The 27,296-nt window shown below is 48.3% G+C and overlaps 1 protein-coding gene and 1 long non-coding RNA gene across 4 annotated transcripts in view; both read right to left on the reverse strand.

Moving 5' to 3' along the window:
• Window positions 1-25,098, reverse strand: part of Slc4a8 (solute carrier family 4 member 8) — a 71,418-nt gene extending 46,320 nt beyond the window's left edge. For 2 of the 3 annotated variants that reach the window (XR_005973753.1, XM_041645962.1), the window contains exons 1-4: window positions 24,816-25,098; window positions 2,132-2,281; window positions 1,343-1,478; window positions 370-530 (exon numbers count right to left, since the gene is read on the reverse strand). Coding sequence is in view for 2 of the 3 variants with exons in the window: in XM_041645962.1 (XP_041501896.1) it covers window positions 370-530; window positions 1,343-1,478; window positions 2,132-2,281; window positions 24,816-24,984 (616 nt within the window). In the remaining variant the exon portion in view is untranslated. Of the gene's footprint in view, window positions 1-369; window positions 531-1,342; window positions 1,479-2,131; window positions 2,282-7,234; window positions 7,317-24,815 lie in introns of all 3 variants that reach the window. The other variant, XM_041645963.1, reaches the window with a different exon arrangement.
• LOC121444169 lies at window positions 17,730-19,647 on the reverse strand. Its single transcript, XR_005973754.1, has 2 exons — window positions 19,380-19,647; window positions 17,730-18,045 (listed from the first exon to the last, which is right to left on the reverse strand). It is a non-coding gene; the product is annotated as an uncharacterized LOC121444169 (long non-coding RNA).
• Window positions 25,099-27,296: the final 2,198 nt, after the last annotated feature.

Here is a 27,296-nt window from a genome sequence, read left to right on the forward strand (position 1 = left end):
TATGACTGTCACAATTATTAGTGTGCACGTGTGTGTGATGAAGGCGTGCGCCATCGGGTCTTCGTGGAGGACAGAGGACAACTTTCATAAGTCACTTCTTCCGTTATGAGTTTCTGGGTGGGACTCAAGTTGCCCAGCAAATATGTTTACTAACTGAGCCACCTGAGCAGCCCTTTCATTTTCTTTCTTTCTGACTTCCTGTTCTGTCTGTTTTGCTTAAGATAAAGTACCACTGTATAGTGCAGGCCTTGAACCCGTCTTTCCCCTGCTTCAGCCCTGCCAACTTCCAGAATTACCGGTGTGCACCAGAACACCTGCCTCTTATACTTTCTACTTATACAAAATGTCTCGGCCCTTTGTTAGCCTTACCTGAAATTTCTTCTATGCTGCTTGCACGCATGTCCAGGAGGACAGAGCCATTGATGAGGCAGCTCCTCAGCTCAAACAGACTGTGCAGAGAGAGGGTAGCCACATAAGGCTTGCTCCAGCGCTCTCCCCCATCTTCAACATCCTCTTCAAACTTCAGCCACCTGCAAACACGGCCAATAATGAGATGCCACAGACAGAAGATGTTTTTTTTTTTCCAAGAGAACAAAATATCTAAAAGGTCATAGAGAACAGCTGACCCAGACACACACACAAAAAAAAAAACTGGAAAAGCAAGTTGTGGCACAGTGCAAATCTTTTTTGTTTTATTTTTTGAGACCGGGTTTCTCTGTGTAACAGCCCTTGCTGTCCTGGAACTCACGTTGTAGACCAGGCTGGCCTTGAACTCCTTTGCCTCTGTCTCCTGAGTTCTGGGACTAAAGGTGAGGATCACCAATGCTCAACCTTAATCCCACTTTTATTTAAAGACAAATCTAAAATTATAAACACATATATGTATAAGACCCTAAATATATGCTTTGTTTTCTCCTTGGGACAGTAGGATTGAAGGTAACTGTCATTTTCTTCCTTTTGCTTACCTTCACTTATTTTATTGTCTATAGGAATTTAAAAATTTAATCTTTATCATTTGGACATATTGACAAACCATATTAATAAAAAATGACATTTTTATCTGTGCTCTGTATGACTTCAGAAATCCACAAAGACAGAAACACGGAAGACTAACAGCCTTGTCACATGGCATCAGGCCAGCTGGCCTGTTTAGCTCTCTCGGACCCTGGGAAACAGCCACAGTAGGGCATGCATCAACGCTAGCTACATCAGTGTGAGCAGGAGCCAGGCCTCCTAGCTACCACTTCAGCCATGAAGAGTCAGGGCAAGCAGGCCTGCCACCTGCTGAGAGGTGTGCACCTGCCTGTCCTGAGCTCCTGACCCGGCTCCTTCAGGGCCTCACCTGGCCGTCTCCTTCCACTCGGCATCCTCTCCCTCTCTCAGACAGATCTCATCCAGCTCTGTGAACAGCTCATGAGGCACATGCTCCTCGTCGTCCTCAGTGCCCAGAATGAACTGAACACGCTGAGAAGGGGTGTCTAGAAAACCAACAGAGAAAGGTCTGGATGTGTATCTAGCTCCAAGTCAGAATGAAAATAGCATTCTGCCTTACAGCTAAGGGAATATATAGATGTCCTGAATACAGATTTAAAAGTTCTTTTGTTCTTTGGGAAAAGGCTAAGGGTAAACATTTAAACCAGAGAGCAGAACTATAAACTAAGACCACTTGCAGAAGTCCCATGAGAACCTAGAAATCAGTTCAGTTCCCAGCACCCACACGTAGTTCACAACTGTCTAACTCCAGTCCCAGGGATATATCCCCTCTTCTAGCCACCAAAGGCACCGGGCAAGCATGTGGCGCATAAACATACATGCAGGCAAAACACCCAAACACATAAAAATAGATTTTTTTAGTTTTCTAGAGAGCTGACGAATTTTAAATAGCAAAGGATTACTTATAGTGTTGACTGAGGTGTTGAAATGTCAATTTCAGGAAGACATTTTTAGTTCTTAGAAACATTCCTTCTTCCTGGGAACCCTAGCCAAGGGCTAGAAAATCAAGACGACCTGCCTATGCCTCCTGCATTCCCATGAATCACCATACCACCCAATCATAGACACTGGTCCTCTCTCCCCAGGGTGTTACCTCCCCTCTCCCCAGAGCGCTACCCCTCTCTCCCCAAGGTATTACCATGGGCCAAAGCTTCCAGGACCTCTTCACCCTGGCTGGTTCCTTTGCCCCGCGCTCCTCGTCTCCGGTGCTTCTGGCCATGAGTGCGGTGGTGCCGATGGCCCTGCCTGCCCAGTGGCATCCGAACCCCCACATACAGAGTTCTATGACCTGGATGAAAGCAGAAGACCTATGGTGAGAATGCCGTTCCCAAAAGGAGTCTAGCGTAATCGAGAGCTAAGAACCACAGGGTTTTTGTGCCAGGCCCTTCTGGAATGATTAAACATCGCAGACTCCACTAATAAAGACAGCAATCACAGAGTTGGCAGTGTCTTTCTCTGTCTTGCATGTGGCTATAAACCTCACGAGGATGTGTGGCAATCTAATGAAGAACACGTGAGACTGAAGGACATGTGAAGGGCACAGCAGGTCACATATTAGAGCACGGGAATGCAGCTGGACGCCTTGGTGTGTGCAAGGCTCTGAGAGGGAGGGGGGACGAGGGAGGATTGGAAGAGGGAGGGAGAATAGGAAGGGAAGGAGGGGATATGACTTACAAACTATGGATATATGTTACTTTTTGCTATTACAAGAACAATGGGGTGATTTTAAGAGACAATTCCTGTATGGGGACTTTGGCCGGTTTTGGCAGGAAGTGGTTAAGCATGGTCAAGGCCCCAGTCAGCCCAGCTGGGCTTAAAGCTCCCTTTCAGCACTGGATGTCTGAGGATGAACAAGCCTCTCTTGACTCAGCTACTAAAAGAACGCTGGCACTCTTTCTTTTTAACTCACGGGGTTATCAAGAGCAGCAAAGAAGATTAGGACAGAAACTGCTCAAGGCCATGCCCAGCACCGCAGGCCATACCACCTAGACTGCTGCAGACGGACCTTCTACCTCAGAGGGGGCGTGGTTGGGTTTAGAGACACTAAAGACGGGCACAGAGTGGAGGACACGGAAGTAAGTGACCCGACAGCCGTCCTTTCTCGCCCCTCCTCCTGCTCCCACTCCTCCCATACACCCCCTTTGGTTTCCATCCTCCACCTGACTTCCTGCCAAGCCTGGAGCCCAGAATCAGAAGCTTCAGGGCTGTTCCAAAGCCTTATACTCGCAACACTGCTGTGCCCACACTGTTCCCATGGCTCCTGGCATCTTTAGCTGGTGTCTTTGAATCCTACCTACACCCATTCCTTCCCTTTGACTCCTTGTTTCTTGCTTTACTGAGAAGACGCGGGGCATCTCATGGAAACGCTGTCCATCACTGTCTGGCTCCTCTGCCCGGCTCGGGAGTTCTCCATCCCATGCCTCCCACTCCCCTGTCCCTCTGCTGGGATGGCTACCCTCACTCTCTCCTCAATCCAGTCCTTCCATGGCTGACCTTTGAAGACTCCCACTGGCTGTTCCCCGTGTTTCCCCCTCTCCTTCCTTTCCCACCAAGAATCATGACTGGCCTCACTCCCCCCGCCAAGTTCCTGCCCCATGGCCTCTGACTGTGGCTTCTGTCCCTGCCCTCTAGTAAAGCTGTATGCAGTAAGGACATCAGATGGCACTTAGTCACCAAAGCTCTGTCTAGCACATCTCCCAGTTCCACAGACTCCACGGCGAGCCCGGCATGTATCCGGGAACTCCAGATGCCCGTCTTCTTTGGTGTTCTGGGTTCCTTGCACTCTCGTGCCGCTGCCGCCGGACACCTTCAGATGTCTCATAACCCAAAACAAGGGTGACTCTTGACCCTTGCTCTCTCCTCTTTTTCAGTGGGACCCAGTCTTTGAATTTCAAGTTCACTTCTACACGCGACTCTCCTAGCCCCTGGTTTTAAGTCATGATAAGGGTGGAGAGCCACGGTCCTCTATGGGTGCTGGAAGCTGTGACCCAAACTCTGACCACCAACCAACAGAGAGCAAGCACAGTTTTCATCTGCTTAGACCTCAGACCATGCCCTCATTGGTTGATACCCAAAAGGCTATTGGCTGAATGAATTCCCACAACAGGTCCCATAGATCAGGAACATCAAGCCATTCACGTCTCCTGCTCTGACGAAGCAGGGTCTCTTCCCTGCCCTCCACACTAACTGAACGTTACAGAGTTGTTCTCCTGGTTACAGTCATATGGTCCATCTTGTGTGTGCAGCACCCCTGTTCTCAGTTCTCAGTGACCATCCTGTGTGTCCAGTGTCCCTGTGCTCGATCTCAGTGTCCATCCTGTGTGTCCAGTGTCCCTGTGCTCGATCTCAGTGTCCATCCTGTGTGTCCAGTGTCCCTGTGGTCAGTTCTCAGTGGCCATATTGTGTGTCCAGTATCCCTGTGCTCAGTTCTCAGTATCCATCCTGTGTGTCCAGGACAACTGTGCTCAGTTCTCCTCACTTCTTTGGATTTTCTTTCCTTTAGGTCAAGTTTACATATTTAACATGGAAATAAACGACCCTAAAAAACCAGGTTATCAGCTCAAGAGAGCAAAACGGGTAGCCCTACCTCTGGCACAGAACGAACATTCTGGAGAAGAATACACGTGCACACCTTTGTAGCTTCGCCAGCACCCAGTGGTTGGTCTCGGCGCCCTCCGCCTTCCATAGCTGCTGTATCCACAGTGGTTCACACTCTCTACCTGAGCCAGGCTGCTCTTCCTCAAGTGTGCTGGCACTGTCTGCACATGCACTCACCAAATTCTCGGCAAACTCTGCCTCCTTGGCATTGTTTCTAATCTCCCCGGTGAGATGTGTGGTCTCCTTCCTCCAAGCCACCCAGAGCCCCAGCTGAAGCTTTTCTCGCGCCTTTTTTTCTGTCTTGCATTACAGATGAGCAGCTGCTTACTCCCAACTGTGATATGTGAACTCCAAGTCCCTGCTGAGATCTACTCCAGCACTGGTGTGGAACCACGCTCATTCGATAGTGAGTGTCACAGTGAGTCTACTGGGGCCATGCGGGTGCAAATAATTTAGTAAAACTTGTAAGAAAGATGTTGCTGTTTTTAAAAATAAGAATGCACACACACAGACACAAACACACACAGACACAAACACACAGACACACACACAGACACAAACACACACAGAAACAGACACACACGCGCGCACACACACACAAACACACACACGCGCGCGCACACACACACACAAACACACACACAAACACACACATAAACACACAAACACACACACGCACACACACACACACACACACACACATGTGCACTGAGAACAGCCATAAATGAGAGACACGGGGTCTTTGGGACAGAAGAGAAAGCATGGGTTGGAGCCACCACAGAGATGGGGCTGCAGACCACACTGCAGCTGGTGCGGTTGGCCGAGCACCCACCAGGGAGCCCTAAGGGAGACTCTGCTCCTTTGGGCTCCCAAGATGACTCTAAGTGGATAACCACAGGAAGTCCTACATGTGGAACACAGGCAAGCCTCCTTAAAACTACAAATACAACCAAGTGGGACTAGCTTTTGTTAAAGTGCATTAAGCTGACATCAGGAGTCATAAATCTAGCACTTAATCAGGAGCAATGTCATTTTCCAGCACGGCGTCCCCCAGCAATGTGACATCCTGCAGTTTTCTTTCCCAGCAGAGGGGAGCATGACATCATCCGGAGATGTTGCTCAGCTGACCTCGATGGATGAGACCTGGCCCTCAAGATCCAAGAGAACTTGTCTGGGTTTACTATTCTATTCCCTCACAAAAACATTCAAACATGTCCACTTCCCAGTGGAGGATTAAAGTGCACAGGTAATTGCTAGAGGACAATGGAGCTGCTCACAATACCCTGCGAGGCGTTGGGACAGCACGAGGAAGCAAGGTGCCAAGGCCTGGAGGGTGAGGTGATACCTGTGTGTCTGCCTTGCAGTAGAGAGGGAGAAAAGATGGATTCCACCCAGTCTTCCCCCACTATCAGGTCGGTTCTCAAAACTAAATTGGAAGTTGCACCAACATGTGTCTCGGGTACTGTGAGGGCTGAAGTTATGTTTAAGTTTAAATTACTGAGTCTAAGAGATTTATATTTTAAAAAGTGCTTCTAACCTGTAAGCCCCGCTTACAGGTATAACTTCCTGGAATGTGGGGGCTCTTGTTCATGTAGGACAACAAGTCAAGTGTTCTCACTTCTGTAAACAAGGTTGGCGGCCCCAACTGCACAGGATGTGCTCCATCACAGGTAAGTGGGAGGCACAGAGGCAGGAAGTACAGCTGGATATATGCTTGCCTCTGCTTGGACGAAGGCCAGAAGTGCAGAGTCTTGCAGGGTTTGCCTTTATAAAGCCCCTGGCTAAGGTAATTTGGCCCAACACTCTGGAAATCCTGGGTAGGGACCTGGCCAGAGTCCAGAATCCCAGCCAGTATTTAATAAAGCTTGCTTCAAATATCTCAGAAATTGTGGTCATAGTCCTATTTTTGCCTGTGTGATTAACAGTACTACAGATGCAGTGGGAGTCAAGATCATGGTTGGGAAACCCACAGAGACAGCTGACCCCCGCTCGCGGGAGCTCACAGACTCTAGACCAAACAGCTAGGGAGCCTGCATGGGATCAACCTAGCAGTGGGGTCAGAATCAGTCCCTCGTGCACGAGCTGGCTTTTTGGAACCCACCCCCTATGGTGGGATGCCTGGCTCAGCCTTGATGCAGGGGAAAGGAGCTCGCTCCTGCCTGAAATTGATATGCCAGGCTCTATTGACTCCCTAAGGGAGGCCTTACCCTATTTGGGGCAGGGGGTAAAAAAGAGGTGTGGTGGAGAGAAAGGGAGGAGAAGAGAAAGGGGAAACTGGTTGGTATGTAAAATAAGTTTTAAAAAAAAATCCAGTGCTACAAACAAAAGGGTAGCAGTTACGAAGAGTCAGTGAACTAAGTGATCACTTCACAGTTTCAAAGAAAGGGTTTTTGCTATTGTTGATATCTGTGCTGAGTGGCCCAGTACTCCATGCCTGTGTCTCACGCTGCCTACTGGGTCCTGCACCAAGCCTATCAGACAGAGGCACTCTTATCTCTGCTCTTGTTTAAGATAAGGACCAAGAGGCAAAGGAAGGTAGCTGTTTTCCCCACAGGGTCCCTCAGCCAGGAAAAAAAGAGTCAGATGTGAACCCAGGTCTCCAGAGGGCTTTTGTTTTCCCTGGCCATGGGAGGCAGCCTCTCACCTTCCAACTCTTCCTTCTCATAGTGAATGTTGAGGGTTGTGCTGGTCCCGCCCTGATCCACCACAGCTTCCTCATCTGGTCTCTGTTTAAAAACAGATATGCAAATGGTCACAGGAATACATGCATATTCATTCTCCAATGCAAACGACCATGGAAATACACGCATATTCATCATTCAAATACTCCAAACCACAGTACATACCAAGGCTCCTCTGAGATACCTGGAGGGGAAAACAGTGGTTTATATATATTTTTAAGTTGGAACTTCACATCCCCTTGAGATGCAAATATGGCAGTCATTCTCTTTCCCAGGCTGTAACATTAAATAACCATACCCCGAGATCACAGATGTGGTAGAAGGAGTTAAGACTGAGCAGCTCCATCCTCTCCAATGGCCCAGTTACACATCTGCAAAGGCAACTCCAGCAGGCACTTGCCTTGAATGGTGACTGCCCCTCACTTCCAAACTAACCTAACAGCCCCCAGTTTTTATGTCCTAAAGGCATACTGCAATTCTGCTTAGCAAGGAAACAGAGATGTGGGGGCTAGAGAGATGGACCAGTGGTTAAGAGTGTGTATACTCTTGCCGTTTCCAGCCTCTAACTCCAGCTCCAGGAGATCCGATGCCCTCTTCTGGGCTCCGTGGGGCAACTGCACTCGTGCACACACACTCACACACGTGTACATAATTCAAAACAAAACAAGCCAGGCATGATGCACTCGGGAGGCAGAGAACAACCTTGTCTATAGAGCAAGTTCCAGGCCAGCCAGTGTTGCATGGCGAAACTGTCTCAGAGAAGAAAGGAAAGGAAAAGAGAGATATTTTTAAAAGACTCTAGCCCCATACACAGCACAGAAACATTCACATAGTAACTGCTCAGTAAGACTTTTTTTTAAGATTTAATTTAACTTTATTTTATGTGCATTGGTGTTTTGCCTGCATGTATGTCTGCGTGCAGGTGTCAGATCTTGGAGTTACAGACTATTGGGAGCTGCCATGTGGGTGCTAGGAATTGCACCCAGGTCCTCTGGAAGAGCAGCCAGGGCTCTTAACCACGGAACCATCTCTCCAGCTTCCAGAAAGTCTTTCTTAAAAGAATGCTGTGACCCAGTCCCCTCCTCCTTCACAGGCATCGGGCCACTAAGACAAACACACTAAGTGCTACTCTGGACTTACTTTCCCTTTCCCGGCATGAGGCTCCAACTGGGCTACTTCACCACAGGGACACAGGCACACTCTCACTTCCACGTGGCCTGTGCACACTGCCAGGCTTGGTGCTTCCCCCAGCCCCTTAGCTCGCCAGGATCGCCCTCCAGGTATAGCTCAGATCTCCAACTCACTCTGAAGCCCCCACATCATCAAGCCCATCTACGCCCACCCCCCCACAACACAATGCTGAAGACAGGCAATCCAGTTCTCCAGTGAGACGATATTTTAATGAGATTAACATAGATATTCTTAGAGAAATAGAATGTCAAATGTCAATTCGTGATTAATTTGATAATTTACTTTTGTAGATATTTAAAATTACATATTACTACTATGAAAAATATTTAAGAGATAATAATAAGTTTTAAAAGCAAAGTGGAGAAAACTGTGATTTGCTCCATCTTAACAAAGAAAAGGGAGCTGGAACATAAACGCCTGGCTAGATTTTAGAGCACAGGGCTGGAGAGAGCTCCACCAGCCGCCACATGACCTGCACACACAGGGCAGGTGTTCACAGACACAGACACACATGAATAAAAGTACATCTCTTCCAAAGGGAATTCTCAAATTAAAAACCAAACAAGCAGACGTGAAATTGGTGGTGTAGCTATTTCAGAAGATTGATTCTAAGTCAGAGCGCACAGAGCTGGAACACGGCCGGCTGGGGCTGGCATTCCAACTCCAGATCAGTTCCTGGTAAAACAGGAGACAAAGAGAAACCAGGACAAAGTAGCCAATTGCCCAAGCAGTACACATTCCCAAGAGACAGACAACAGCAGCGAAGATCATAAACTGCTTTTTCTCTTTATTGGCTTTTGAGAACAAGTCTTTCTCTGTAGCCCTGGCTGCCCTCCCACGGGCTGTCGTGCTTCAGCCACCCTGAGAACGGGATTAGTGTAAGCCACTGCGTGGAGCCCCCTGAGCGGCCTGCAGTCACCATGCCCTTGGTCGCAGCACTCACACTGGGCATCGGCATCTGAGGGCACAGTGTGCTGTGCGGTGACTGACTGTGTGAACTGTGTCATCCCCAGTGTGGCTGAGAGGAAGGACTCTCAAAGGGTTCGAAATGAGACATGAGAGCAGAGACAGAAGGTAAATAAAAAGGCTACGTCTTTCTCACGTGGAACGCATCAGTGAAAACATACGACACATCCTTTGTCCATAAATAGCTTTAAATTAGTAGATATTTTTAACCTCTGTCCTTTCAAAGGCCTATAACACATGATCAACCGTAGCTCGAAGTATCATTGGCACCAAGATTATGACCTCTGAAAATATCATTCTCTACTTAAAGAAATCAGAGTTTCTTGAAAAAAACGAAACAAAACAGCTGATAGAAGGGCATAGTGGCGTCCGCTTTCAAACCCAGCACTTCAGAAGCAGGAGCAAGAATATCTGTGACTGTTACAGGCCAGCCTGGCCCACACAGTAAGACCCTCTCAAAACAAAACAAAAATTGGCTGGCTACAGGTCTGGAACGTGTTTGAACCCTCCCGTTTTATCAGACAGTAAGAAAGCAAGAAGAGCAGCAGACACACGGCCACGGGCACCAGCAGCTGCTTTGGAGGGTCCTTGCCAACTACAAGTAACCTGCGCTTCAGTGTGGACAGGATTTCAGTAGGCTACACAGAACAAATATGCTAAGATCAGTGAGTCTGTGCACTGTAACATCTAACAAGAAGCATTGTCTAGCCTGTGCAGGGCCCTGGGTTCAACACACACACACGCACACGCACAGGCTCACGCACACACATGCACACACTTTCACACACACATACATGCACACGCACACATGCACACACTTTCACACGCACACGCATGCACACACACACACACACACACACACACACGCTTGCGCGCGTGCGCACACACACACACTTGAACTGATCAGCCTTCGTTGAAGGACAGTGCTATCAAGGTAACCCTTCACTTGGGAAGGTGACAGTTTGTCTAGGCTCTCTTCCACGTGAACCAGAGCAGATGAGAGAGGCTTTTCATTACAGAATAAATGAAAAATATCTTTTAAAAATTCCCAAACACCACTTGAAAACCGCTTGCGGACTGCACAGGCCTTCAGTGGCTGCCAGCGAGCAACGAGAGACAATGAGTGACTGGGGACTGCGGTATAAATCGTCCCTGAGTCTGATAAAGCATCTAAACCTAAATACGAATTCACCGAGAATCCAGGGTTTTCACAGGGTTTCACAGAAAACACCACCATGGAATACAGTCAGCAGCAACACTGCACTCCGTCCACTCAGCCGGGTGCCGTCAGCACAGCGCCATTAGCACTGGGATCGCGGGCTCTTACACCATTTTCTGTTTCAGAAAATTCAAGCAGGTTAAACAATAAGCCTATTAGATTTTTATTCAAACCATTAGCTGTTTCTTTTTTTTTAAAAAAAAAAAATTGTGCAGGGCCAACAAGATGGCTCAGCAGGTAAAGGCCCTCACCACCAAGCCTGACAACCTGAGCTCAATCCTTGAGACAGGACCCGCACGATGGAAAGAAAACTGACTCCCCACGTCGTCGTCTGACCTCTCCATGGGCGCCATGGCATGTGCATGTGTGCACAAGATACAAAACAAGTAGATAAGAAACGTGATTTTAAAATGTATCTAGGGGCAGGCGGTGGTGGCGCACACCTTTGATCCTAGCACTTGGGAAGCTGAGGCAAGGATCAATGGGTTCCACACCAGCCTGGACTATGCAGTACACAGCCAGACCCTGTTCAAAAGCAAGGTCTGCACAGCTATTGGGATGGTCAAGAATCTAGGACACTAGTAACAACAGACCTCCCTCTTTGCTGTTGGGGAAAAACGCAATTCTGCAGCCACACTAGAAGACAGTTTCTTCCAAAAACAAATTCTTACTTTATAAATCAGTGTTGATAGTTACCACCCAAAACTTTATTATAATTATTATTACTATTATTATTATCATTATTTTGGCGGTAGTGGAGCACACCTTTAATCCCAGCACTCCGGAGACAGAGGCAGGCAGATCTCTGTGAGTTCAAGACCAGACTGGTCTATAGAGCAAGTTCCAGGACAGCCAGGACTATTACACAGGGAAACCCAGTTATAAAAAGTTTTAAATCAACACAAAAACCTGAACATAGAAGCATGCAGAAGTTTTATTCATAATTGCTAAAATTTAGAAGCAACCAAGATGTCCTTCTTGGTGAACAGATAAACTGTGGTCCATCTAGACAATGGAGTAGTGTGGGCTTGAAAAAGAAATGAACTATTAAGTCATAAGAAGATGAATGCCTTAAATGCATTTTATTAAGTGAAAGAAGCCAATTCAAGAGGCCATGAGACCTGGAGACACAGGACAGTGTGGGAGAGCTGGCCTGGCATGCATGAGGCCCTGCAGACACAGGACGGTGGGGGAGAGCTGACCTGGCATACATGAGGCCCTGCAGACACAGGACGGTGGGGGAGAGCTGGCCTGGCATGCATGAGGCCCTGCAGACACAGGACGGTGGAGGAGAGCTGACCTGGCATGCATGAGGCCCTGCAGACACAGGACGGTGGGGGAGAGTGAGCCTGGCATGCATGAGGCCCTGTGCTCCATCTATAGCACTGCATAGAGAAGAGAAAAGAAAACTGAAAAGAATTATTAACTCTCCATAAACTTTTAACCCAGTGTGGTAGCACACTCCTGTAACCTCAGAACTCAGGAAGCCGAGGCAGGACAATCACTAGTTCTAGGGAAGTCGGTTTGGGGTGTTTTGTTGTTGCTTTTAATAAAGAGAAAGAAAGAAAGAAAGAAAGAAAGAAAGAAAGAAAGAGGAAAGGAAAGGAAGAAAATTCCATGTACTGAATAATTCCAGCCCTGTGATATTCAGGAAAAGACAAAGCTATGGAAACAATAAAAAAGAAGAATGTAGGGACTAGAGAGATGACTCAGAGGTTAAGAGCACTGACTGCTCTTCCAGAGGTCCCGAGTTCAATTCCCAGAAACCACATGGTGGCTCACAGCCATCTATAATGAGATCTGGTGCCCTCTTCTGGCATGCAAGCATACATGGAAGGGATGTTGTGTACATAATAAATAAATAAATAAATAAATAAATAAATAAATCTATCTTTAAAAAAAAAACGAAGAAGAAGAATGTACTGGTTGTGATGGCGCATATCTTTAATCCCAGCACTCAGGAGGGCAGAGGCAGACAGATCTGTTTGTTTGTTTTTTACTGTTTTTATTAAGCTATACCTTTTCTCCTCTCTACTCCTTTCCATCCCCTCCCTTCTACCCTTGCCCATTACCCCCACACTCCCAATTTACTCAGGAGATACTGTATTTTCTACTTCCCATGTAGATTAGATCCATGTAAGTCTCTTTTAGGGTCATCACTGTTGTCTAGGTTCTCTGGGGTTGTGAATTGTAGGCTGGTTTTTCTTTGCTTTATGTCTAAAAGCCACTTATGAGTGAGTAGATTTTATATCTGTGTTTCTGGGTCTGGGTTACCTCACTCAATATGTTTTTTCCTAGATCTATCCATTTGAACTGTGAGTTCAAGGCCAGCCTGGCCTACAGAGTAAGTTCCAGAACAGCCAAGGCTACAGGGAGAAACCTTGTCTGGAAACCTTCCTTCCCCCCGACCAAAAAAGAAGAGCTGGGGGGAGGAGCTAAAAGGTCACACACAGAGCATTTGGGGGCACGGGAATGAGTCTGTATGGTCTAAGCATGGGGGGGCCATGTCATCAAACATCTAAGCCTACAGAATGTCCTGCACTAAGGCATCACCCTAGTGCAAGCTACGGACTTAGCACAGAAAGCTGCTCTGCTGGGGAAGTGGATAATAAAAGAGGGCGGGCAGGGGGTGGGACAGGGACAAAAGAGAATGTTCTGTGCCCTCTGCAGTGTACTGTGGAAATAAAGCTGTTTGCCTCAAAGTCTCTAAAATCAGAACAAACATGGGACATGTGGGCCAAGTGCCAATGCGAATGGTGACCAGGCCACTTGTGGTCAGTGAAGACTGCTTCCCTTTGGACCACGGGCTGGTGTGGTGCAGGCCATAAGTGGAGAGACACACCGAAGAATTATCAGATGAAGCTAATGTTTCAGAGCCAAGCACGATGTTCACACTTGTAATCACAGATGAGGCAAAAAGATGGCCATGAGTTTAAAGCCAGCCTGGGCTCTATAGTGAGAACCAGGTCTGGGAGGCTACACAGAAAGACCCTGGAGAGGGGTGGCAGGAAGAGGAGGAAGGAAAAAGACTGAAATTGGCCTATATAGTATTTTTTATTTTCGACATAGTGTTTCTCTGCTTAACAGCCCTAGCTGTCCTGGAACTCAGTCTATAAACCACGCTGGCCTCAGACTCACAGAGATCCACCTGCCTCTGCCACCCCACTGCAGGGATTAAAGGCCTGCCCACCGTGGCTCAGTTAATCTTCAGATGCACCTTTTAACCTCCGCACCTCCCTCAGCCCCATATGATGAACACGATTTCCAGCGCACAGCAGCTCCTACTTGCAGAGAAGCTGCAGAGTCCACAGTCTTCCCTGCAGAATCATTTTCTGTTCTCTTTTGTGTGCACGAGGGGCTAGGAAACACGTTTTAGTGGAAAACAACTGACTTTACTCACATGCGCTCTGCTTACCTAGCTTATCTTTCAGGTCCTGAGTTTCCCCTCCCTCCTGCTCTCCCTCCCTTCTTGCCTTCTTGATTTGTTTTTTAAGACAGGGTCTCAGTATGTAGCCCTGGTTAGCCTGGAATTCAGAAATCTACCTGCCTCTGCTGGGCTTAAAGGCATGTACCACCACACTTAGCATGGAAACACACTGTCATCCGTGAGTGTCCCCTAGAGCCCAGCACAGTGGCCTACACTGAACCCAGCATGCGTCCCTGTAAGCTCCAGGACAGGTGTCACTTCCTGACTAGGACAATGCCAGCACGTGACAAGTAACTTCCAATGAGGAATATTAGTTTCTGAACTCATGTTGTGTGTGTGTGTGTGTGTGGTTTCTCTGTGTAGCTTTGGAGCCTGTCCTGGAACTTGCTCTGTAGATCAGGCTGGCCTTGAATTAACAAGAGTTCCACCTGCCTCCCAAGTTCTGGGATTAAAGATGTGCGCCACTACCACCTGGCCTACTTTCTGAACTCTTTATGTTATCATATAGTCTCTTGAAGCCAGGTATAATTTTATATGGAGGTAATTATTAATGTTGACTACCAAGTTACTATCCAGCTAGAGCTAGTCTCCAAGCTGATATTTAAATATCCAGCATCACTTATAATAGTTGGTACCATCTCAGCAGACAGCCGGCATAGCACAGAACAAGGTGCCAATATGGAGAGGGAGGAAGAGAGGTAGAACTTATAGATTTCTCTAAGACTATAAATCAATAGCGGTGGGAGGGAGGGAAGGAAAGGGATAACTGATACAAATACATTATAATCTCAAAGAATAAAATTAATTATAACAATTTAAAAAACACATCTTCAACATTATATATGTATATATACATATCTATATGTGTGTTATGTGTACGTATGTATGTATGTCGTTGTGTATGGAGAGAGAGAGTAAAGTCAACTACTGGAAAACTTCAAGCTTTCTTATCTTGGTTATCCAGAGCTGAGCTCACTGACAGATGTTCGTCCTCTTTGTCCGCCAGAGGAGCAGTCACTATCCGCATCCATTAGCAGCTGGAACACTGAAAAGGCCACACTGGAATATGAACGTGCGTCCTGGCTCACACAAAGTCATGTTTAAAAAATAAAAGAAAAAATAATTATAATTATAACTAATTCACAGAAATTTAAACAGAATGGCTATCTGATTATAATCCTTTATTTATAATTTGTTGTTGAGACAGGGTCTTTCTATGTAACCCTGGATGTCCTGGAACTTGCTATGTGGACCAGACTGGCTTTGAACTCACAGAGATCTGCCTGCTCTCAGGTACTTTTTAAGGTATGGTAATTGTTTGGAAGTTCCATCCCAAGCCCCCTCTCCTGGGAGTTGTCTCAGTCCAGACTCCAGCTCCAAGAAAGACCAACAAAAGATGACCCTCCCCAGAGATGCTCAAGACCACACCCACAGGGTATTTAAACTGCCCCACAGACAACAAACAGTGGTTTCTGGTCTTCCTTCCTTCTCCTCTCTGGGGGGCTGGAATGCCACCTGGGAGCGCTGGTATCTGTTAAACCCAGGCTTTCTCTAATTCGGTTTGCTCTGACTTAGACTATTGCAGCAGCAGAGAGGCTTATCAGGCTGCAAAACCTTTTCAGTTAATAATCCTGTGATGTGCCATCAATACATTGTAAAAGGCGCCCTTCAGCTGGGATTAGAGTCTGGAGAGAGACAGAGAAGAAACAAGATGTGTGTTCATTCTTGATGCCAAGTCATGGGCACAGGGTGATTCACTATGCAAATGTTTCTCCTTTGATAGACATTTGAAATGTTCCCCAAATTTCAAGCATATGCCAAAATTGTCTGAAACTGTTAAGTTTAAAAGAAAAAAAAGACTGGGCCTCCTGGTCTATGGCTGCTGCAGGGGCCACCCAGTCCGGTTGTATTTTCTTCTGCCACCATCACTGTCCACAGAAAGCAAGATTTACCAATGTGGAGTCCATGAATTCCTAGAATACCTGTGGATGCTTCAGAGGAGGGGGCAGTATGTGTGCATGTATGTTTGGTGGTGTGGGGGGCTGCCCACGACTTTTACCAGAGTCTCAGAGGGCCTTGTGACTCAAGAACGATTATATTCACAGGAAACACATTAAACACGCTTAAGAGAAAAGGAGAGGGAGGGCAGGAGGGAGGGAAGTAGTGAATTGGAAAAACAACATGTAAAGTAATCCTCTTTTTATATTTCCTCTGAGTGGCTCATGAATGATGCCTCCTATTAAGCCTGAATTGGACGGTCCCAGGGATTAGTTAGAGCTGAGGTGGCTAATTCAACTAAAGCTTTGACACTGGGATGCTGGAGAGAGAGTCAGTTGCTAAGCACTTGCTGTTCATATAGAGAACCAGAGTTTGCTTTCCAGCACCCAAATCAGGCAGCTTTCAATCAACCACAATAACTCCAGCTCCAGGGGATCTGACACCCTCTTCTGGCCTCCACAGGCATGTGTGCTCGCAAGTGCCTATGTGCGCAAGCACACACACATACACACTCAGAGACAAATACACACGTACACACGAACAAAAATGATAATAAACTTTTTAAATTAAATCATTGACATTGCATGGCATGTCTTGAGAGATAAAGTGCTGTTTATGATCCTTAAAAAATTGTCTTTTCCAGGAGAAAGCTCCCCAAACTAGTTATCCAACACTGAGAGGTCAGCTCTGAGAGCACATCCATACAGCCGACATGTGGACCGAGCAGGCTGTATTTATATACTGTGTGTGTTGTGTGTGTGTTCGCGCGCACGTGTGTGTGTGTCTGTGTGAACAATTAAAGAAAACCAGACTATGATGTGAGAAAGAGAGCAAGAGAGTGAATGAGAAGGGTTGGAGAGAGGAAAGGAAAAGGGAGCTGGGACATGACTATATTATAATTACAAAACATAAAAATTATTACTAAAGAAAATGAATGAAGCAGGACACGGTGACACATCTTTAATCCCAGCACGCAGGAGGCACAGACAGGTGATCTCTAAGTTCAAGATCAACCTGGTCTACATACTGAGTTCCAGGACAGTCACGGCTACAGAGTGAGACCCGGTCTCAAGAAAAAAAAAATGAGTCTGATTTTGGTAAATTAAAGCCTTGCTTTCAGTGATGAACAAAGAAAAAGACAAAAACAGGGCTAATTATTATTACATAATGCCCTAACTCCTAGACACAGCCAAGAAGCTGCAGGGAGAATGAAGGTTGTGGGCACAGGCCACGCAGAACCCCTTCTAGACACACTGCCCCTGCTGGCTATTCTGGACTTGTGCCCAAATGAACTCCATCCCTCTTCTGGTACGAGCATCCCAACTTTATCTCAAACACCTCTTCCATCCCCAGTCCACCCCATGGAGCCAATGTTTGCAGTCTTCAGCTGCGGCACTCCCCCCAACCATCATTCGCACCCAGAACATCAAGAAAGCTTTTGCTGAGTGCTGCAGAGTGAGCTCCAGGTCCCCCAGGCGAGCACTCCGCACAGAGGACATCCTCAGACCTACCTCCTGGGTTTCTAGTCAACCAAAGAACAGGAACTAATTTCAACAAAAGGCTTACTTAACGCCTACCAGTTTTGCTACAGATATCACATACTTAATCTTCACAAAGTCCTAAATCAAGACAAAGTAAGATCTCACAGGAGCCGAGAGGGGTTACAAGGTTCAAGTTTGTTATTAATTATGTATTGATAGTGCCCAAAGCAAAGGCAGTGCCAATTTTGAGTGTTCCAGAAAACTAATCATGGATTCATACCCACAGTGAGACCAGCTTGAGATTCACACCATCTTCCCAAGCCGTCAGTGCTCCAGGACCTCACATACCCAAGAGTCCTTTTGCTCAGCAGCTCTCAGCTGTTTCCAGCCCCTGGTCCATCTGCCTCTTCACCTGGATTCTGGCCCTCAGTGGAAGCCTGGCCGCCGAGCCTGAGCCAGCTCTCTACTTTTCTTGCGCATGTCCAACTTTGGCTTAGAACAAAAGAAGCAAAGAGGAGATCTTTTTGGTGGCTTTCTGAAACAAAGAGCCGTGCAGTTCTCGAGCGTGAACTCTGTGGATGACAGCCATGTGCCTGCCTCACGGTGAAAGGTTGGACATGCCTGAGTGCCTTCACTAACTTCCTCACTGCCTACAAACACTGGTCCACAAGGCCTGTGGCAGGAGTCGTGAGCCATGAGCTGCCCTGTCCCTCGCACCCTCCAGCAGTTTGCTGGGAAAAGAGACTCCACAGTGGCTCTGCCATTCTTCCCTTGAACCCCACTTAGAGTCGCTCCTAATTAGCACAGACTTGGAGAATAATGGCTCTTGGAGAGATGCCCATCTGATCCCCAGTGATCTGAGTTTGTGACTTTACCTGGCAAAAGAGAATTAAGACTACAGCTAAAGGTCACATCACTGATCAACTGACCTTCCAAGAAGTCTGTTGGAAATTACGTAAACTCCAGAGTAACTTCCTGTAATCTAAAGCATTGTAAAGCCAGGTGTGGTTGTACTCCAGCACGTGGGAGACTGAAGCAGAAAGAGCACAAGTTCCAGGCCAGCCTGGTCTACACAATGAATTCCAGGCCAGCCTGGTCTACACAATGAATTCCAGGCCAGCCTGGTCTACACAGTGAATTCCAGGCCAACCTGGTCTACACAGTGAATTCCAGGCCAGCCTGGTCTACACAGTGAATTCTAGGCCAGACTTGGCTACACAGGGAGATCCTTTCTTTTAGAGGTTGTTGTGATGGTTTGTTAGATACACTGGTTGCTTTTGCCAAGGACTTGGGTTTAGTTCTCAGCACCCACATAATTGTTCATAACCACCTGTAACTACAGTTCCAGGGAATTCAATGCCTTCTTCTGGTCTCTGGGGTAACTGAAGCATCCACATGCATGCAAGGAAAACTCTCAGCCATGTAAATATTTTCCAAAATTCATCCACAAACAAAAGAGGCAGAGTAGTAGAATCAGAGAGGAAGATTTGAGGTAAAATTTTTGGCCTTTAAGACGTGATTTCTGGCCCTGAGGCAGGAAGAAGAGAAGGGGGAAACGAAGAGCCAAAGAACATGGGCTAGTCTTAATCTAACAGGATAGGAAGGAACAAAGAGACTCTGTCCTGAGGCTTCCAGAACCACAGCCCTGGCGACAGCTTATGCTTACAAGCAAAGGCATCAGACTACCACTGCAGAACTGTTCCCATGTAGACACAGGTAGTTTGAGACACTCTGCCTCTGGTAATGTCACGGAGGCAGTAAGAGGCTAGTGCAGTGTGTGTATTTGGACTCCCTAACAACCACAGCTAGCGTGAACTTGTTCTTACCTTATGGGAAATGGCCAAGTCTCCTAAGGTGTGCTGCTGTAACCTAGCAGCGCATTTAGAGCCGACTTGCTGCTTTTCCTTGTGTTGATGACTACGGGCCCTGGTTACGCTGCCAGGGCAAACAGCACTGAGATGGGTATCTAAGGCTCCTAGAAAGTAATCGTGCAGCCTGAGCTGCCCCGTTTTCTGCCCACGGCTCTGCTTGGCCCACAGCTCTGCTACAAAGCTTCCCAGCAGAGCTGGAAGGGCATGGCAGAGGGTACCCACAGGTTCTCACGCCACCCCACCTGCTAGGAGAGGACGGGGTCGGCTTGTTATTCTGCAATGAGGTGACAGGGCAAACTCCATCCAGGATTGGCACTTTTGTTCAGTAGTGTTGAGCAAATTCTTATCATCTGCTTACCACAAACTGACCATGACCCTTGGGATGCCAATCTGCTCTCCCTGGAGCCGCTCGTTCATTTGTTCAGCAAACAGGTTCTGTGTTCCTGTGCCAAAGTCAATGGACACTAGAAGCCACAGCTCCTTCGGGAACTCTTGTCCTGCGTGTTTGTTCCCGGTCTACCGTAAGAGACAGGGGCATGCTCTTCCAGCCGGCTGTATGCCTCAGTCATCGCCCACACGCCAGGGTTTGGCACCGTCTCCTGGCTGTTTGTTTAGCCAGAGTCTCACACAGCCCAGGCTGGCCTTGAACGGTCTATGTAGCCAACATCAATTGTGAACTTTTTTCTAGATTTATGTGTATGAGTGCTTTACCTGCACATATATGTGTGTGTGCACTACTTGTGTGCCCAGTTTTAGAAGAAGGCATCAGAGCCCCTGGAACTGGAGTTATGGTTACGAGCCACCATCGGGTGCTGGGAATTGAACTAGGGTACTCTGCAAGAGCAACAAGTGTTTTTAACTGTTGATTCATCTTTTTTTAAGCATTACACCGTGTGTGTGTCTGTGTGTGTGTGTGTGCACGTATGTATAGTGTATGCAGGCATGTGCTGCCATGGTGTACCTATCAAGGTCAGAGGACAACTCTGTCCAGTCTGTCTTTTCCTACCTTTATGCAGGTCTCACAGTTCAAACTCAGGTGGTCATACTTGTCCAGAAGTGCTCTATCCATTGTGCCATCTCCCTGGCTTTGACCTTGAACTAATTCTCCTGCTTCTACATTCCAAGTGCGGGGATCACAGCCATTTGCTCCTATGTCTGTCTCCAGGGTTTGGAGTTGGTACAACTGTTCTAGCACTGGTGCACATAAAAGCCAGGCTTCTTTGCTTTCCTTGTCACTATTTCCACGCTCCCTCGACGTCCCGTCGATGCCCTTCTGTTCAGTGTCTCCACGCTTCCTGAATGTCCCACCGATGCCCTCTGTCCACTGTCCCTACGCTCCCTGGACGTCCAGTGATGCCCAGCACTACCTACCTGGACGCTGTGATGCCCGACCTCCCAGTCCTTCCAGCACTTCCTTCTGGTCAATTCTGAAAGTGCTGTTCAGCAGAACTGAGAGGCTGTCGGGTGTTCTAGCACAAAGTAGGGCTTTCCCTAAGCTGTCTGGTTGCTTTCTATTACTCCCAACTTGTAAGGGCTCATCAACTCCTAAAATGTCAGTAACACCTCAGAGAGCTTAGCAAGGTAGATGATGCAGGCCACATTGACACAGCCTGCATCATGCCAGCAGCCTCGGGCTGGCCTCCCTCACTCCAGCCGGCTGTACTCCAATGCATTCCTTGTGTGCCTTTCCAAGCTCTTCTGGTCCTCACTCAGGGCCAGGCGCAGCTCCAGATGGCAAGACAAACAGCTGTGGTAACGCACAGTAGTTGAGGGCACAGCCTTGGGAGAGCAGCGGCTCTGCCCTTTCTGGAAGTCCCTTCACCTCACTGCATCTCCATTTCTTTGTTTATGCAGTGGGACCAATACAGGTGCATATTCTCAGGATGACAGGAAGATAACTGGGATGTGAGGTTGGGCAGTACAGCCACAGAGTGCTTGCCGGGCATGTGTGAGGCTCGGGTGCAATCCTCAGCGCTGTCACTAAAGAAAGGGGAACACGTGGAAAGCAGCCAGCTTGGTGCCCGGCACATAGAAAGCATTCCCTGCTCACACAGCAACGAAGGGAAGATTGGGCAAGTGGCAGGAGCAGAGTGGACACATGGGAGTGCTTGGCGGGAGGAGTGGGCAGAGGAGACCGAGTGGCAAATCCTGGTGGAGCTCCATGGAACCAGCTCTGAAGGCCAGAATGGAATTTCCTCAGAGAAGAGACGGGAAAGTTTCTGCAGCTCGCTAACCTGAGCAAAGGTACCAAAGAACGGGGAGCTTATGAGTGTGCCACTAACAGCCATCTGCTGCTTCGTGCAAATCCTGTTAGTAGACCACGAGCTCCTAAGAGAAAGACTTCAGCCTCCCGAGTCTTCCCCTCCAGCAGCCAAGCACTAACTGGACACTGGGCGATGTATGAGACAGGGTCACCTGCACGCCCTGCCCTCCTGAAACTTCCTCAAGAAGACAGCAGGACATCAAAACAAGAAGACTCATACACAGTGTGCTAGGGAGGAACACAAAGAGCATCCTACGGAGCAGTGTGACTCAGGGTGGAGGTCAGGGGAAGCTATTCTTCAGGAGATACAAATGAGTCATGACGACACCGAGCTGGAAGAGTGTCCTAGAAAGAGGACACATTCCCGAGCTGTGAGGGAGCTGGTCATACTAAAGAAACACAAAGCAAGCCAGAGTCGGAGTGCACGGTGAGAGAGAAGGGCACTCCCGGCACGATGGGCAAGGCTTCAGTCATATGTCCAACCTTGGTAAGCCACCGCAGAGTTAGGATTTTATTCTAAAATTCACTAGGAAGCCGCTGGCAGGGGTCAAGTGAGGACATGATCTGGCTGGCATTCCTAAACCCCGCTGGCTGCACGGTGGAGCCGGCTGTGAAGAGAATCAAAGGGAAGGGCTGGAGTCCACCAGAGAAAACTCTAGTCTTGGGATGGGGGATGAGATGTCTGGAACCTCTCTGCTTCCATCGAGTCACACAATCTACTCTCTTTGCAAGGCCCAGCTCTCTCGGGTGGGCAGACAGGGGGCTTGGTCACTAAGGTCACTGCCCATTGGTTGACTATGTCTCCTCCAGGCCATTCCCACTTCCTTTTCTCTTTCAGTCCCCATTCTCCTCCCCTTCCGAATTCTCAAGTTCCTGTGTCTAAAGCCTGACTTCACGAGCACCTGCTGGTCCCTCCCTCTTCTCTCTCCACTCCGTGACCCACAATAATAATAGCTCAATGTAAAGAACATATTTATTGTTTGTTCAGAAACCCAAACCACCGACCATCAGCAGAAACCTAAGGGTGCCTATGTACTGGCCATAACCCGCACACATTCTGCATGTTAGACACAGGGTCTGCTCACATCCGAGCTTGATCGCCCACAGAAGCCAGAGAAATCTTTCAACAGAGGAAATCTGAGCAGGACTAAAGCTCATCATGACTGCTCTTGGTCCTCAGGTACATATCAGCTTCTTCAGTGGGGGCCAAGGTGTCTAGCTGTTAGGAACCCAGGACACACCCCGCCATTTCCTCCTTGCTCCCTGGGCTCCACCATACGTCCTTGCAGAACGCGCCCCCTATCGGCCACAGGACTGTTGTACATCCTCTCCTCTGTTTCCAAGTCTCTGACCTCCCCTTTCCTTCAGCTGAGAGTCATTCTTCAGACCTTTGCCCATTTTCTTCTTAGAAAAATCTCCTACGATGTGCGTCAATGTACACTCACAGGATGGTCTGAGATGTGTCAAAGCACCTGATTTTATAACAACACAGTTCCTTGTGCAGATCTTTTGAGACAGGGTCTCATTATGTAGTCTATGTGAACCCCAAACATATGATCCTCCTGCCTCAGGCTCCTAGTATTTTGTGTGAAATGAAGATGGGTGACGTGCTTGTCTCACAGAATAAAGACCTGGACGCAGACCCCAGCACCCATGGAAGCAGCCAGCATTGGGGGTGGGGGTGGGGGTGGGGCGAGTGGGTGGCGGAGACAAGCAGATCCCAGGGGCTCACTGGCCAGCTAAAATGGTTCCAGGTTCTGTGCAAGAACATGTTTTCAGTAAATAAAGATAGAGTGATAAAGATACCAGTTATCAAACTCTGGCCACCGAACATACACACACACACACACACACACACACACACAAACACAGGCTGGGGATATGGCTCAGCAGCAGGGTGTCTGCCTTTAAGTAAGAAGGCAGTCCATCCCCAGCATTCTCAATGGCAAAACAAACAAAGCTAATTCTCTTCCTTTCCCAGCAGCTGGGAGGAGCAAGACCTTGGCCTCTTTTTGCTTCTGTCTCCCAAACAGAAGCTGACTATAACATGGCATGTCATGAGATCAGATATGGAAAGATTTCCCAAAAATCTCACATGTATTTATTTTGGTGACTGGCAAGCAAATAGTACTGCCAGGAAAGAAGAGGAGTAGGGAGTGTCACACCCGTGTCGCAACACTCAGGAAGTTTCCCCTGCCTTTCCCAGACCCCACTACCATGTCAACTGGGCATTTGTTTCCAAAACCCACCACCCTTCTGCAACAACATCGTCTCGGTTCCCTTCCCTCCTTCAAATCCTCTTTCCAGGGCAGCAATCACATCTGATCCGGGTTTCACAAGGCGGGTGGGTGAGAATTCAAAAAGCTACTACTCGCTTATTAGGGCTCACACAATAAACCGTGATTCACAGAGTCCTTAAAACAGCCCTGTGAAGTAAACCGTACAAACATTACTATTTCCATTTTAATAGATGGGGAAACTGAGGTTCAAAGAGGCAAGTAGCACGCACAAGGTGAGAAAGCCTATAAGAAACAGACCGGGACTTGAACCCACACACTCTTACTACCTAGTCCAAATGCTTCCTAATATCAACCGCCCCTGCAGTTCCACCATCAACTACTTAAGGCTGGTGGTGTCGTTCCTGGCTTCCCTGGTCCATGTGCAATCCCTTCCTCAGAACTTATCGGCTGTCTGGACAGCAGGGCGACGATACACAAAGCTGGCCACATTCTCAGGGTCTTTGCAAGGCTTCCTCTTAGCCACCGAGGAACCAGAATCAAAACACAAAGACCCGCGAAGGTCCCCGGATACCCTCTCGACCACCTAAGGCAATGCGAGGCAAGGCCAGAAGCCGGCGTCTGCCGCCAAAGGGGACCCGCGGACAGAGGTCACTGGTCCGGGACACCGGGCAGCAGGCGATGCGGGGGCTGCGGCGGTGCCGGCGGCTCAGGGTTCGGCCCAAGGTCACCCTTCCTGGCCACCCTGAGCGCCCCCTGGCGTCCCACGCGCCCCCCCCCCCCCCATCCCCCGGCTCTCGGGGACACGCCCGGAGCCCAGGCTGGAACGGGAGCCGGGCGGTGGGCACCCGACCCAGACTGAGCCGGGGAGGAGCGGGAGGCGGGGCCCACCTGATAGCTGAGGACGCCGTCCGGCTCGTTGCTCCCGGCGGGCATGGCCGGGCGGAGCCCGGTCTCGCCGGTGGATTCCAGGTTGAGCAGCAGCAGTCCTCGCCCTCTGATCCCGTGGGAGCGGATCGCACATGCGGCGACCCCAACCCTGAAGCCAACGCTCAACCATCAGCCAGCGCCACCTTCATAGCCACCAGCCGGCGAGGTGCCCGCCACAACCAATCAGAGAGCGGACCGAGCAGCCAATCGGAGCGCGGAGCACAGGTGGACGATATCTGGCAGTATCCTGAACTTCCAGGAAGAGGGCAGGAGGGCGCCAGAGAGCCAACCCCTCCCTGGGCCGGTTGCCTTGGAAACCGCCTCCTCTTCTCCCTCAGGGTGGGCTGGGGGTTCTGGGCTCAGAGGTCCTTTCAACTGCCTGCTAGGAAGGAAAACCACTGCTTCTGTTTGCATTGCACCACTCTGGGAAAGTGCTGGGTTTATCTATTCGGATTTTCTTCCTCGGATGATGGATTTTTAAATTAGGAGAAAATCCCTCTCAGAAACAAAGATGGCAGGAGGAAGCAATGATGAGAAGAGGGGCTTCTTAATTGGCTTATTAACTCCAGATTGAAGAGCGTTAGAGAGCGCAGACAGGCAGCAGGCAGGCCCCTCCACAGGTTGAGACTTAGGTCTACCTGCCTCTAAGCCTGACAGCAGACAGTGGAGTTTGAACTGAGGATAATTTCAACTTGTCCTTAAAAAATAAGTACATAAATAACAAAAAAGAATAAGAAAAAAAGCTTTAAGACAAATTACTATCTAACAGCAGAACTAACAGATCTGAGGCAAGGTTGGAAAATGATGAGTAACACAGTCAATTCCATCTGGTTTTACAAGACAGCAAAGTAGTTAATCCTCTGAGCGAGTCTTAAGAGAGAGAAAGGGCCCTTTGTCTCATAGGCACTATCACTTGAGGCTGGAGGTGAGTCCACACTGTTGGTGGCAAAGCAACCATGCAAATCATTCGCAGCCTCTGCCAAAGCTCCAGAAGGGAATATGACAAGTCCAAGTTCTATCCCTGTGGTGGTGCGGGCCTACCGTCCAGTCTGGGAGGCTGAGGCCGCAAGAAGTTCAAGGTCAGTTTAGACTCCTGGTGACACCCTATCTCAAAATAAATGAACAAATAAGTCACAATTTCTGCATACCATCCTTTGTCTGGAACCAAAACCGGAAACAAGACTGAGCCTTGATGTCCCTGGAAAGGGACTATATACCTGGAGAGATGGCTCTGTCTAAGACGCGCTTCCTATGAAAATTTAAGGACCTGAGTCCCCTGCCCAGAACCTGAGAAAAAAGCTGGGTTTGGTGGCAAAAGCTTGTAACCCCAGAACTGGGGAAGATAGAAACCGTGCGTTCTGGGGTTTGCTAGTCAACCAGTATAGACCAATCTACCAGGAGCTCCATCTATTGAGAGGCTCTGTCTTAACAAATAAGGTGGAAAGGGTTAGAGAGATGGCTCAGCAGCAAGAGAAGCTGTTGCTCTCATAGAGGACCTGGGCTGGTTTCCCATGGTGTCTCACAGCCATCCACAATGGCGGTCCCAGAATCGGTCCACCTCTTCTGGTCTCCTCAGACACCAGAAATGAATGTGGTGCACAGACACACACGCAGGAAAACAACTGGTGCACATTAAAAAAATAAGTAAAGAGCTATTGAGACCTAGACCTCTGGCCTCCCCATGTGAGTCACACAGGAATGTGCAAAACACACGCACACACACACACACACACACCATGCACCTTTATTTCTGATCTTCTATAAAAAGCCGCTGTCCAGTTTCTCATCTCACAAACAATGATTTGTGCCTCTGCACTCCACACAGCCGCTAAGGATGCTGAGCATCTAGAGGACTGCAAACACATGTGCACTATGCAGTCTACTCATCAATGTATGGAGGTCCAGCAGGACCTTATTGTCTGAGTTTCATCAGCAGGACCGACATGAAATAAAAAGAAAACCAGCTCTTGTAAGCTGTCCTCAGGCCTCGACATGCGCAGCACACATCTTATTGAGCCGAAATAAAGAGCACGCCAACAGCTCAAGTCTAGAGTGAAGATTAAGCATGGTAACACGTGCAGAGTAGCCACAACCAGGCCAACACAGAAAGTGCTGTCGAAAGGCGCAGTAGAAGTGAGTGTTGCCTTAGAAAATGCTCTTGTCGACTGTGGAGCGCTGGGTACTGAGTGCAGACTTCATTTCCCTGTATAACAAGAAATCAGACCATTAAAGGTTTTCAGGAGCCCCTCTACATACCAGGACCTAATGATATAAAATGTGTCGTTCATTGCAGCAGTTGTGGTGTCTCTATCCTCTCTGTTTCACTAGTGAGAAAGCAGCATCACAGGAAAACTAAACAAAGTCTTGATCAGGCAATCACTAAGCAGGGATTCAATCAGCATTTGTTGATTACAATGGCTTTGCTGAGATCTCATGTACCCA

The sequence above is a fragment of the Microtus oregoni genome, unplaced genomic scaffold, assembly GCF_018167655.1.
Source record: "Microtus oregoni isolate MIOR12 unplaced genomic scaffold, Mior012 000118F_ref0000498, whole genome shotgun sequence".
Lineage (NCBI taxonomy): Eukaryota > Metazoa > Chordata > Mammalia > Rodentia > Cricetidae > Microtus > Microtus oregoni.